Source organism: Penicillium psychrofluorescens (assembly GCF_964197705.1).
Source record: "Penicillium psychrofluorescens genome assembly, chromosome: 4".
Taxonomy (NCBI): domain Eukaryota; kingdom Fungi; phylum Ascomycota; class Eurotiomycetes; order Eurotiales; family Aspergillaceae; genus Penicillium; species Penicillium psychrofluorescens.
In genome coordinates, this window is record NC_133442.1 from 2571106 (window position 1) to 2584473 (window position 13368).

The following is a 13368-nucleotide window of genomic DNA, read 5'->3' on the forward strand; positions in this document are numbered from 1 at the left end:
TTGGCAATTTTAGTCGGCTGTGGGCTAACAGACAACGACCTCACAGCCGCTGTACAGGGATTAAGAAGGAAGAAATAAAAAGGGCCCGGACGTTTATACTGGGGCTGCCATTAGAAGACATACTGTGTCATGGACAGTTAGTACACCGACGTTTTCAGCGCTTCAGGAAGATATGATCACTTACGGGAACGAAGAGGTAAGGCACCTGCTTCTCATACTCGAGCCAAGCCTCACCGTACTTGGTCCGACACCGCTGGATGTCACGCAGGGCGCGATGGCTGATCATGCAGGCAAAGAAGACCGGGTAGAACCAGGGGAACGGGCTCGAGAAACCGGTGATCAGGCCCCAGTTCAAGGCGAAGTAGAGATCGCAGGTGTAGTGGATCTTGCGGGCCTTGCCGTACCAGCCATCCACGAGGATCTTGGAGCCATCGGCCGCGGTGATGGTCTTGGGGTTCTCGACGGTCTGCCAAGGGAGCTGTGGGAACGTGTTGCGGGTCACCAAGGTGCCGCGCTCCTGTTGGCGGAAGCGGTTCTTCTGACTGTTGGTCGTGTCCCAGACCCAGTACACGAACAGGTATCCGATAAAGAGGAAGGCAAGGAAGAAGCGGTTCCAGTGGTAAGTGGCTGGGTCATGGTTGGCCAGGTAGATGGTGCAGTGGCAGTAGCTCAGGGGCACGCCAGCCAGGTTCCAGAAGATCAGCATGAAGCCCCATTTCTCGTAGTACATGTCCCTAATCAGGGTGTCAGTGAGGATCCACGAACCAGAATCAAGAAACTCACCAGGTAGATACAATACACTCCTCGCCTTTCGAGCAGGCGTTGGCATAGAGGAAATGCGCCATGACGAGGAACATGACCTCGCCGGACACATAGCCATAGATCTCCCACTGGCGAGCGGCGGCACCCATAGACAGGAACAGGAGAATGTACCAGGGGAGGCGCACCTCGAAGAACATTTTGAAATCGAGGATCTCGAACATGCGCGGGTTGAGCTCGGCGCCCATGAAGAAGTCATAGATGGGGTAGCCAGTCATGCGGTGCTGCGCGCCGCGGTACAGGGCCGAGAAGTAGGCGGCGAAAGAGACCAGGTATCCCGACAGGATCGCGACACTAAGCAGAGGCCCAAATTCGTCGATGATGGTGTAGAGCTTGAAGAGACCCGTGAAGTGCAGACCCAATGCCAGCGCAATGCTCGTGTAGAAAGACCACACGGCCGAGCAGTAGTACGGCAGCTGCTTGCCGCCCATGTACGGCAGTGGCCGTCCCATCATTGAGACACCGGGAAGAAGAACGTAGCAAGCACCCTCGAAGACAAAGAAAACCCAATAGATGGTCCACGCCTTAAGCGACGGGAACGCACCCGTGTATACCAACTGACCCAGGTGCACGAAAAACTCGGAGTAGCTCTGGCCCTCAGCGGGACGAGGGAACTTGCCATTGTAGTAGGTCGCGCCAATCCACATGTAGTACATGAGCATGGGGAACCCAATCATCATGGATAGCACGCCGAGAGAACCACCGAACTCGAAGTGACCACTGTAGTCGATCTTGGGGTCGAGTCCTTCCTCCCAGCCGTCCACAATGCGACGGGCCTTGGTATTTGACGACTTGGACTTGGACTTGGAGGCAGCGGCCTTGCCATTGGTCGCGCTCTTCGGGGTATCCTCCTCCTCCTCAGTCTTGACTCTGCCGGACGTGCGACGGCGCGTGGCCGACTTGGATCGGCTAGCTGGAGTATCGGACTCGCTGGCCTCGGAGGCACGAGTGCGGCGGCCAGGCGTCTCAATGAACCCGGGGCGATCCATTTTCCTGTGTAGAAGAACAATTGCAGGTTAGTCGTGGACTCTTTCCAGAATTTGCCGCAAAGGAGGTACATAATATAGCTCGCGCAGGGTGGGTATTGTTTGCGCCCAGGGGGGGGGAGGGATCCATGGGAACCAGACTTACTTGGGAGTTCTCCCCGTTTGGGAGCGTGTCAATGTCATGGTCGCGTATCCGGCAGAGGCGATTCCGGGTGATCGGGAGTATCAATTGCGCTGCCGTGTGCGATGCGAAAGGGAAGAGAGAACGAGTGTAGCGCGGGAAGGGGCAAAACAAGAATGTTTACTATGGGCCTGGTACTCGCCGAGTACCAGGCCGCCCGCGCCAGTATGGGCCAGGTACGCAAAAAATACATCGGTGACTAATACCTGACCTGCAGAATACCGGTCCGGGTCGCCTCTTCCGTGCATCCCCACAGTCTTCGCCGTGCCCTGCCTTTTACAGCGGAACTGGACAATTTGAGGGTGCTTTTTAGATGATAACATAGACCATGGGTAGAGTCTCGGAGGATCTGACATCCGTGGTGGCATGTGTGATTGTGTGAGTGAGAAAAACATATATTTTTCGAACCTACTCACTGGCCACGAGTCGGAATATTATTATAGGAAGTATACACCTACAGAGTGGTCTGGCACACCAACAGAACTTCATGGATGTTTTATTATTGTTTTCATTTGTGTATGAGACCAATGCTGTCCCAAACAAGCTAGGATGGAATGTGGGCCTCAACAACCGAGATTCGAAAAGATCCGAACATACGTAGATGTGATATGGGTTCTGGAAAACAGCGAAAAAAAAAACTCCAATGCATATAATGAAACATTGTATAGAAAAAGATGGACACACCGATGCTCATGCCCCTCTGTGGCTGGTGGTCGACATCAATGTGATCTTGTTCTTCTTCTTCTTCTTCCCGCCGCCGCCGCCGCCACTGCTGGCCGCACCAGAAGGCTGATGGTTCTCGACAGCACTCTGGGCCAGTACTTCAGATTCTTGTTGAGCTAAGAGCTCGTCTTCCCATCCCTGTCGCCACCCGTCGTTGGGAAGTTGAGCCTCGACAATTGGAGAGGTCGAGGCGGCCACTGCTGTCGTCCCCCAAACAGTGCGACTGCTTGGGCCTGGAGGGCTGGTGGAGGGTGATGCCAATGCTCCAAAGTGGGACGTGGCACGTGGGGGAGAGGCGGATGAGGCGCCGGCATCAAATAGCGGAGGGTCTGCGAGCAGAGGCTGAAAATCATGGGCGGAAAAGGGCACTTCGCCCGGTTCCCCTCCAATGCTGGGCCTCTTGCGTCGCGCGGCCGCCCATCGCTTATCATCCTCTTCTTTCTCCGCTCGAATGCGGTCTTTCTCCTCGCGAGCCTCTTTCTCCCGGTTGCGCTTTCGTCTCCGTTCGGTTTCGGAGCGGAAACGATCCAGAACCTCGGGAACGACCACATCCCTCCAGTCACATTCAAGAAAGCTCACCTCGCATCCGTGTGGGAGGTGCCCCAGGTATTTGACTCGTTTGCGAAGCTCATCGTCAATGATATGACCACTAGATATGCGTTCTACCCGAGGAAGGATGGTCGTAGGGAACAGAGAATATTCACCGAATGCAGCCTTGAGGATGCGGATGTCAAGGGGCGAGAGATAGAAGTGAGGCAAGGCTTGGTAAAAGTAGTAAGGCTGATCCAACGGGTGTGAAGCCTGCGGCTCTTTGTCTTTGCCGCGACCCTTGGGTTTAGACCGGGAATTGGGACCAGGACTCAACCCGGAACTCAAATTTGAGTCCACTTGAACCTTGCTCATAGCTTCGGAGAGATGATCTGCTTCAACTGATGTTGCAGGGGTGGATATAGCTTCGACCACAGGATGTATCGATTCTGTAGAAGTAGAAGAGGTACTGACGGATGTGTCGATGGGGGGTTTCACAGCCTTCGCTGGTCGGTTGGCTGACGTTTGCCGTAAAACGTCGGGGGGGTTGCCGATTCCCTTCAGCTTGTCTTTCGCCTCTGCGATGGCATTGATCGCCTTTCTGGTCCAGGTGTTCTCATCCCCGAACAAAAGTTCGTCTTCAACTTCTTGTCGGCGAAGATCTTCGATCTCTGTATCGTATTGAGATGTCATATAGTCTTCGCCGCCTTTCATCATCCGAGAGTAGTCGGCAACCTCTGCAATATGGTACCACGGAATATCTTCTTCGGAGCCAAAAGTTTCGGCACTCTCATGAGGCAATGCAAGGGTACTTCCAGGCTCTCGTTTCACCAATCGCAGCACCACATCTCCACCTTCGGATGGAAGATCACCCTCCTGGCCGCGGAACCATCGAACTGGCCGCGTTTCCGAGATATAAACCATATCCCAACAAATGGGACACTTTTTCCATCGGGCCTTCTTTTCCGGCGCGGAATTTTCGTCATCAGACGAGTGCATATACCGAATGAGACATGACAAACAAAATATATGACCACAGCGAGCCATGCGTGGCGCCACCGGTGTTGATAGACAGATCGGGCAGCCGGCGGCTTGGGTTTGAGCAGACACCAACACCTGAAGAACAGAATCCCAATCCAAATGGACATCGGCGTTGGCGGCCTGGGCATGGTAATTCCGGTTTGGTGTCACAATGAATCGATAGTTGGCGTGAACATAGCGAGCCTTGTCAACCACATCTCCCCTTGATGTATAGCGCCGACGAGGCTGCGGTTGATACTGTGGACGAGGCGGGAGGGAAAAGTTCATCAAATGGGTAATGGACGTCTGTCCCTTGCGGCTGGTGGACGATTTCATGACTGCCGATTCGCTATACTCGTCGTCATCCAACAATCGCGGCTTCCGTTGTCGTTTGTGTTGACTCCTCAGAGCTTGATTGTTCCTCGCCGCTGGCGAGTTGCGAGAGAATAGCCCCGAACCAATGCTCCCAGAACCACCGGAACGTCGTTGCGAGCCGCTATCGGTCGAAGGTATGGAGTGGAATTGCGCAGACGAGACTGAAGCGTTCGAGATGTTTACCGCTTTCGACGAGACCGGGTTCTGTCCTGCATTGGACGACATCTCTTTGTGTTGGTAAACCGGGAACTGGATGGCGACTGGTCTCTCGAGACGTAGGTTCACTCTCTGACCGCGAGACTATCGTTCGCGAGGGGTGGGTGTACTCGGACCAATATTCGGGGGATTCTGACGATCACAGACTGCCCAGCATCCCAGAAGGAGCCAGGGAACTCGTCACGGACCAAAACAAGAGGTGAGAGAACGGACAAAACTGGGATCACCGAGTCCATGCCGATAACAAGCGTTGGAGGGGTGGTCCGGCCATTACATAACCAGGGGCCCGTGCACATCGGCTTATTCATCCCCAATGAGGGAATCAATCCATGCTGGGAAGGAAGCAATTATTCACTTCTCTCTCTCTCCATGAGCTGCGAGATCTAGCAACCTTGCCTTTTTTCTTCTTTCGCACCTCTCTCACCTCACCTCCATCCCGCCCTGTTGATCCCGTCTCGCCCTTCCCAGCCGCTGTCTAGGTGCCCTAGTCAGTCTTTTTTTTTGAGGCTCTTTGTTCCGTCGGCGCATTTTGATCGATCCCGAATCCCCTTCCCAGCAGCCTTTCTACCCCCCGTCCAACTGCTCTGTTCGCCGCCATCCCGTGCCTCCTACCGCCGTCACCTTCCCTGTTCAAAGCCGAGATGGCTGCATAAGTGCGCCTGAGTTTTGACTCATCGTGATTTGACCTCCGCGCATGGCTCCCATCGAGGCAACGCGTGGCTAAACCGTCAAGACGATTTTCTCTCCCAGTCCGGACGAAATGAATCACCACTTGCCGGCGGTGCCCCATGGGCAGCCGCCGATGCCTCCTTCGAGGCGGCAGCAAGACTACTATTATAACCCAGCACCTCCCAACATGCGCTCTCCGCCGTACATGGGGTATCCGCCGCCCATGAATGGTCATATGCCTCCCGCCTACTCGCCGCAGCAGTATCCCCAGCACTGGTATCCGCCTCCTGTTCATATGCAAATGCCTCCACGCCCTTACCAGCCACCCTATGGACCGATGATTGTGTCCTCATACCCTCAACAGCCAATGATGGCTCCGAATCATATTCCGCCTCAACCGATGCCGATGCAACAAAGGACCTCGACTCCGCTGCAGCCGAGCATGTCCCCGTCAATGGCACCGCCGCCCCTGCAACCTGAGATGCACGAACACCCTGCTGCTGCTTTGCCGGTCCCGGTCCAGCCTCCTCAAGCGTATCCCATTCCTTCTCCGCCGCCACAATGGGAGCCCAAAGTCATTTCAAACCCGAGACCCCCATTTTCTGCACCGGTAAGTTTCCCCGGGCATGGTATCTTTGTCTTTGGTCTGATCCATATATAGCTCCCTTGGCTCTCTGTCCCAGAGCTTGCTTTCCCAGCTAGAACTCCACACCGACGTCGAAGAGCTCGTGCTATGAAATCGGGTGTTGAGCTTCCATCCAAAGACGGGCCCCACAACGTTGAAAGCGAGCAATACAGTGATAACAGGCGCCTGGAATCGGTGGCTCAGGAACATTCCGAACCGGAGACGCCAACTACCTCGTTTCTTCCCTCGGACACGGATTCGACGCAACCTACGACACCCTCTTCCACGGCCAAATCCCAAACTCAAACACGCAGCTCCAAACCTGCTATTCCATTGGCCCCGCCCATTCCCGTTGTGCCGAATGCCCCTGGCACCCCAAGACAAGCGAAGGATAGCTCCAGTAACGCCTCGGAAACACCCAAGCCCACTGCAGCAGCTGTCGCCGATGCCGAATCCGAGGGAATTTCTGCTACTGAATCCGAGACAAACGAAGCCTCTCACGCCGCACCCAAATCGTGGGCGGACTTGGTTCGTGCAAAGGCTAGCGCGCGGCCAGCCGCCGCCTCCGGTGCTGCAGCAGACTCTTCTGTCGCCATGCAGAAGAGTGAATCTCTCGCCAATGTCCTGAGCAGCCTCGGTGAGGAAGTCACCCAATACAGCGATAAGATTGCTTTTCTTGAGCCCCGAGGTTTGGTTAACACCGGCAATATGTGTTACATGAACTCTGTAAGTCTGGATGAATTCCGACAAAAATGACTTCTAACCTTGTCTTTAGGTGTTGCAAATACTGGTTTCATGCGTGCCATTCTATCAGTTCCTTGACCATATCGGCCGACGAGCCGCACACAGCTTCCAGAGTGATCTTCCTCTGATCGATTCCATGATCATGTTCATGAGAGAATTCCGTGTCATCGACGCGGCGACCTCCGAAGATCAGCTGCGGCTCAGACTCAAACCCAATGAGCTAGAGCAGTACGGCGAAGCTTTCATTCCTGAATTTGTATATGAAATGGTTCGGCAGCTGCCACGCTTCCGGGATATGAAGCGTGGCCACCAACAAGACGTCCAGGAGTTCTTGGGCTTCCTTTTAGAAGAGATGCACGAAGAATGCGCTCGAGCTGCCAAGCATACATCGGCGAAGACTCTTGAAAACGAGCATGCCAATGGTCCTGCTGCCGCTGACGGATCATCAGGTGATGTATGGTTGGAAGTTGGTCACAAGCAGAAGGCTGCCGTGACACAATCATCTGGTGCAATCGCCACGGAATCACCGGTGACCAGAATCTTTGGCGGCAAGATCAGGTCAGAATTCAAGGTGCCGGGCAACAAGACTTCGGTTACTCTAGAGCCTTACCAGCCTCTGCAGCTCGACATTGGGTCGCCTGATGTACACAATATCATTGATGCGCTTAAGGGGCTTACCAAGCCGGAAAGCATTCAGGGCGATTTCAACTCCTCCCGCGGCCCCAACGTCACGGCGACCAAGCAGATGTTCATTGAGACTTTGCCCCCTGTCCTCATCCTTCACCTCAAGCGCTTCCAATATGACAGTCTGACTGGAGCAACCCAAAAGATCTACAAGAAAGTTGGTTACCCACTGGATTTGGAGATCCCACGGGAGGTCTTCCCTGCTCATCGGCGCAACGCCATCCTATCTCAAGGAGGGCTTCCAAAGTATCGCCTTATGGGGGTGATCTACCACCACGGCAAGAACGCCAGCGGTGGCCACTACACAGTTGATGTTCGACGTCAAGATGGCCGCGAATGGATTCGCCTGGATGACACCGTCATTCGCCGTGTCCGAAGTGAAGATGTAGCGGAAGCTGGCGGCGAGGAAGATCCCAAGATCCTTGCAGCGGCTCTCGAGCAACACAAGGACAAGACCCCTAGCGCCAACATCTTCGATCACATTGACCAGGGTGACATGGATTCGGCTGATAGTGAGAAGGGCTGGAGCCAGGTCAATGGCACTAGCGGTGGACATACAACCAAGAAGTCCGTTAACGGTGCCACTCCCTCTTCCGGACCTTCGTCCGGCATCCGAACCCCTCTCGGCAGATACGGTGCTCGTGATAACCGCGTCGCATACTTACTGTTCTACCAGCGAATGGCTTGATTTGGGGCTGGTGGCGCCCAATTAATTTATTTCACTTCTGTTTAATGCCTCTTCACACACCGGGAGGTTGCTTTTCCTGTTCTATTCAACACGCATTTCTAACATCAGCACAAAATTCCGCCACTTCCATTGATTACCTGCATTTGATCCTTCCCCGAAGGGGTCCAACACTTCCCCTTTTTTCTATCGACTGTACATACCATGCTGGCTTGCAATTGGCCACATGTGTTTTCGACGACAAGCCCATGCATATTGAGTGCGGTGGTTGACTCTCACCCATGAGCCAGAAGACTGGGATCTAGGACGCGGCGGGTCCTGGATCGCTTGGATCTCCAGTCCTCAGTCTAACCATTCATCCCCCGTCACCGGCCTTTCTGTTGTGACATACCTCATGTCAACTGCTCAAGACACATGAACACAATCTCGCCCAAACACACACCTCCACAACCTACCTTTCTTTTTTGCCACCAAGTTGCCTGTGATTATCATGATGCCCAGACTCTACTACCCCCTTCTAACCCATTTCGTGGACCATGTGGCCTGTTGTTTCTTCTTAGCTCTTTGATTTCCTGTCTTGTTTGCTTGTTGCTGGGCTGTATCTTATGGGATGTCGACTCTGGTATATACCCTGCTATTGCTTCCGTTTTTCTCCTTTTTCGTCAGGGATACACGCATTTCCAGGCCATCGTGCTTTCCCCATTTCACACACGGATCTGAACGCAGACAAGTCTAGCCCTTTCTTCCCCTTTCTTCCTTCTGGTGGCTTTGTTCGCCGTGTGTCGCGTGGGATCGAGTCTGACGATGTCATGAATTTCCTTGCTTTTGCCTTTCTGTTTCTTGTATTGTTGATCATAGACGTGGTTGTTGGAGCGGCATTGCCTGTATATTCAGGCTAGGGGGATTTTCGGGGGTGCTGAGAGGGCAGAGAGGAGTGAATGCTGGTGATGTTGAGAGAGAGCAGGTGTTTCTCGGGAGCTCAGGGGAGTCGTGGGATTTCAGATGAGATCGGGGGTTGTGCATTAGTTGTCTCTGGTGATTGTCGTTTTTGAAATGATTGAAGAGAGAGAGAGAGAGGAGATGGGGGGGAGAGGGATCTATCGAAGAACGAGGAAGAGGAGGACGATAATGGATAAAAAGCGTGTCCTTACAGAACCCAAACAAATTTCAAAAAGAAAGTTCATTTCGATCTTTATTCTTTCTTTCTGCGCATAGACTTCGTACAGTAATTCATACATTTTAGTCTTGGTCGAGGTGGATGGACCCGATCAAGCATGGAAGACAATATCCGTCTTTTCTTCCGACGCATCAGCAGCACCCTCTCCCTCTTCAACAAACTCAAATCCCAAAGCCCGCCAGTTCAACTCCTTCCGCCAGTGCAGACCGTAATACACCCTTTCTTCCGTGCTCTGTTCCTGGCCGTCATCAACAGGAGCAGGAACAACGGCAGGCTCCGAGGCAAGACCGCCACTTGCCATACGGCCCTTGCGCGGGAAAATCACGGCTCGGAAGCGGGAAAGGAGCATCCCCATGGAGCAGCAGATGCAGGGTTCGTGGGAGATGTAGACGTCCAGATCTGTGCAGAGGTATCCGCCTTGGGACGGAGCGCGGATTCGGGGGTTAGTAGTAGTTGGATTTGCGGAAGGCAAAATAGAAGAGGAGCAGTGAGCATCAGTGGGGTGGAGGGTAGGGTCGTGTATGGCGATGGTAGAGGGTGGAGGAGCTGGAAGGGGTGGTGCAGTTTGGGATTGAGATGACGAGGGCGAGATAACGGTTTTCAGGTCAGGGACAGCAGCAGCAGAGCTGGATTCTGGATTCGGTTCTTCGTGTTTTCGCTTCTTTGGTGAGGAGGAGGGGGATTGGCTCAGAGGTGCCGGAGTCGCAGAAGAATCAAGACGATAGAGAAAGAAAGACTCAAGCGGACGAAGTTTTGCACCTCCTCCAGCAGAGGCGATAATATCTGTCAGTGGAGGTTGCGCGCGATGTCCCTCCTCTCGGCGCCGATGAGCCACCAAATCGATCGCTCTCATCAGAGCATGCAGTTCAGGTCCGCCCTCCAGATCGGCGTTGTACGACCCGCTGACCGGGTTGGGTATCTTGCCTCGATGCAGCTCAGCCTGGGACGGCTGGCCGCCCTCAGGGCGCGAGTATCGCGCATCACCTGCAACAGAGATCACAGCCTGAACCCACTGATCAGAACGGTCTTCGCCATCCTCACGACTGGCGGGGTCGACTATCACGGCACCGACGCCACGGCCTAGACCCGACTGCTCTGCTTCCCTGGCGACCTTTCTTGCAAGAGATAGATAGTAGCCAGCTCGGGGGCTGGATAGACTCTCGCGCGCGATTGAGGATCGACGGAGGCGGCGCGACAGTCGAACGTGGAGCGGCGGGGTTGAAGATGACCGGCCAGAGGGTCTCGGTCCATGTTTCGGCTTGGTGGGAGTTGAAGGGAGGTTGGAGGGAGACTTTGATGGTATGCAAGGGGATTTGAGGCGGTGATGATGTGTCAATTGCTGGTGTTTCTGGCGGCGTGTCTGTGGTCGAGCTGGGTGTCGGTGGTGTAGAAGTAGTCGTTGGGATCGGCGCAAACGGTGCAAGGAGGGTCTGTAGTTTATCGACATCGGGCAACGGGGGCGCGATCAGCACGAAGATTGTCTGCGCTGTGGTTGGCGACTGCCCATCTTCAATTGCGGCCCTGACGGGTGCTGGCAGTCGTTCTCGTTTGACGAAGCGACGCAGGTGGGAGAGAGTAAGGGAGGGGTCCTTGGGGAATGCAGAATCCAGAGCCCTAACAGATTGATCAGTATCCTTCCTGCATAAAGAATGAAGCTGCTCACTTGACTACCTTGGAGGCAGCTTTGAGGTTGACTTCGGCGACATAGGCGTCGGCTGCGCTCCAGTTAGGCGGGTTGAAAGACTAGCCGGAAGCGTAGATAGAACATACCGAATTCTTCAGGCGGTCGTGTCTCCTGGACAGTGCGAATGGGAATCACCTCTCCAGTCAGGGGAGTTAGTCCCCGGACGGACAGTGGGATGTCCATCTAGAGATCCTCGGTGGGTGGATGTCAGGGAAAGAAAGACTTTCGGAGTTCCCGCACGAACAAATTCCGCATTAGGAGTTTACACATCTACGGAGATCTACAACCAACGGGATCGACCTACACAGGTTGGATCAACAACAAGAACAAGGACAAGAAAATAAATTGGTGTTAAATAGCACGGCCCGAAAATGAGGAAGAATCAATCAAACGCCACGTCGTTCGTTCCGCTGGAAATGGATAGATGATCGCTGAAATCGAACAAAGTACCGCCCTCGGTTTATGTGATAAAAGCGCCATGCCCGGATGCACCTCTCGGATTTAGTTACTCCTATGCAGGATAAGAAAGTATTCGCGAGATCCCCGTGCTGATCGGGCAGACAGACTGCCCTTTCAACGTGCTGCCCCGGAGTCCAGCCCCAGCGGGGAATCAATCACGAAGGAGAGAAAACAATGATGTATGTTGGTGACACATTCATGTTGGAGGAACATCGGGCGTGGCTGCTGAGGAACTGGCATCCCCATTTCCGTCGGGCCGCTCGATCTCAAAGCTGTCGCACCGCTCCACCAGACTCCGGTAATAGTCTACCAGAACCTCGGGCTCAGGCACAATCCGCCACTGTACTCGGAAGAGAAATTCCAGTTCCAGCATTGCCAATTCCGTCATACCAATACCGCCTACCCGGGCATATGTTTTGTTGGTCCAAAAGCTGTCGCTCAGCCCCTTGCTGGCGACCGTGGCGCTGGCTATGAGGAAGCGGTGGATAGTCAGGCTGGAAACGGTAAAGGCAGGGTACAGAGCACAGAGTCGGTCAATATAGAAGACCATGCTGAGCAGAATCGGTGGTGAGAGGGTGGCGTGGGTCGTCAATCGCTGCAGGTAATCCTGCACTGATATTCGGGGCGGTGATCGCGAATGGAAGCGCGTCAGGCGCCCCTGGTGTAATGGGATCTGATCATTGAATTGAATCAGCTCCAGCAGCATGCTGGAGATTAGCACCACCATATCTTTGGTATCGGCGTCTTCATATTGCGCAGGCAGAATTTTCACATCCGGCTTGGAAGCCCGCAATCGTTTGGATTGCGGGCTCTCCAATTCCGACCCCGCGGATTGGCCCGCCGGCGTGGCATCCGGCGGGTGATGGTCGGTCTGGCTATTGCGCTTGTTGGAGCCCGAGCTGCTGGGGGCGGGCATCGAGGGGGCCACGGACGACGCCGGTGGAGGATTCGCAGGCGACGCAGCCTTGATGATAGGAGGGGTGGTATTATTAGCAGCGGAAGGTGCGGCAGAAGGATCCGAGTGTGACGAGGCCGTGGTGGTGGCTAAGGCGGATGGATTATTCTGGACCAGCGTTGAGGAGGGTGCAGAACGCTTGCGATGAAGTTCCCCGGAGAATTCAGGGGATGAAGGATCGACGGTATGCTTGTTTAGAGCCGACCGAAGCTCCTCAATGGCCTGGCGTGACGAACGGGGACTGCTAAATTGTGGAGCGGAACCGGTGGCCGGCTCATAATGGTGTGGATGCGCCGAGGGAGAGGCCGAAAAAGAAGACCGCAGGGCGGCCGAAGAGGGCGAGGGAGAGGACGCTAGCATGGCGATAAGGTTCAGTTACGTGCGATATCGCGGTACTCGGAATGCTGGAATCTGCGAATCGACCGGTGGGATTGCTACCACGTGGGCGCACGGGTCAACGGGACGCTGACGCTGCGGAACCTGGGTGGCGCACGGGCTCATCCTCAGGATCGATCCAGTGAGGCTGGAAGGGTCTCCGGGTGTTTCAAGGAGGGAGACGATGGGGGGAGACCTGAAGTAGGAAGAATAATCCGAGAAGACAGAATAGAAGGAGAGAAGAAGGAAAGAAGAAGGGGCGAAGAGAAGGAGAGCGGCAACCACGGGGAAAATCCTGTTTTGCCAATGAGAGCAAGGAAGGCGGTGACGGGTAGTTCCGCCGGTCATGTCATGGGTAATTGGCATTATGTAAGAGGCCGATATAGACTGGAGTCACCTGATGACCTATGGACTCAAGAGCAGCGGGAGTAACTAGGTGAGTAGGACATTCCCAAGGCGAGCA

The 13368-nt window shown here is 54.4% G+C and overlaps 6 protein-coding genes across 6 annotated transcripts; 1 reads left to right on the forward strand and 5 right to left on the reverse strand.

The window, feature by feature from the left end:
- Positions 1 to 110: 110 nt before the first annotated feature.
- On the reverse strand, positions 111 to 730 carry PFLUO_LOCUS6599 (C-24(28) sterol reductase; the record flags this gene model as incomplete). The annotated part of the gene is made up of 2 exons (XM_073784158.1): positions 111 to 122; positions 185 to 730. The coding sequence occupies 2 exons, from the start codon at positions 728 to 730 to the stop codon at positions 111 to 113; spliced, it is 558 nt and encodes a 185-aa protein (XP_073640641.1).
- A 49-nt stretch (positions 731 to 779) lies between these two features.
- On the reverse strand, positions 780 to 1808 carry PFLUO_LOCUS6600 (C-24(28) sterol reductase; the record flags this gene model as incomplete). Its single annotated transcript, XM_073784159.1, has 1 exon — positions 780 to 1808. The coding sequence occupies one exon, from the start codon at positions 1806 to 1808 to the stop codon at positions 780 to 782; it is 1029 nt and encodes a 342-aa protein (XP_073640642.1).
- An 868-nt stretch (positions 1809 to 2676) lies between these two features.
- PFLUO_LOCUS6601 (uncharacterized protein) lies at positions 2677 to 4857 on the reverse strand (the record flags this gene model as incomplete). The annotated part of the gene is made up of 1 exon (XM_073784160.1): positions 2677 to 4857. One exon carries the CDS (start codon positions 4855 to 4857, stop codon positions 2677 to 2679), a length of 2181 nt encoding a protein of 726 aa, XP_073640643.1.
- Positions 4858 to 5704: 847 nt separating this feature from the next.
- PFLUO_LOCUS6602 (uncharacterized protein) lies at positions 5705 to 8258 on the forward strand (the record flags this gene model as incomplete). Its single annotated transcript, XM_073784161.1, has 3 exons — positions 5705 to 6127; positions 6179 to 6868; positions 6918 to 8258. 3 exons carry the CDS (start codon positions 5705 to 5707, stop codon positions 8256 to 8258), a joined length of 2454 nt encoding a protein of 817 aa, XP_073640644.1.
- A 1265-nt stretch (positions 8259 to 9523) lies between these two features.
- PFLUO_LOCUS6603 (uncharacterized protein) lies at positions 9524 to 11299 on the reverse strand (the record flags this gene model as incomplete). Its single annotated transcript, XM_073784162.1, has 4 exons — positions 9524 to 10547; positions 10591 to 11046; positions 11096 to 11147; positions 11203 to 11299. 4 exons carry the CDS (start codon positions 11297 to 11299, stop codon positions 9524 to 9526), a joined length of 1629 nt encoding a protein of 542 aa, XP_073640645.1.
- Positions 11300 to 11771: 472 nt separating this feature from the next.
- Positions 11772 to 12890, reverse strand: PFLUO_LOCUS6604 (Pho80p cyclin; the record flags this gene model as incomplete). The annotated part of the gene is made up of 1 exon (XM_073784163.1): positions 11772 to 12890. The coding sequence occupies one exon, from the start codon at positions 12888 to 12890 to the stop codon at positions 11772 to 11774; it is 1119 nt and encodes a 372-aa protein (XP_073640646.1).
- Positions 12891 to 13368: the final 478 nt, after the last annotated feature.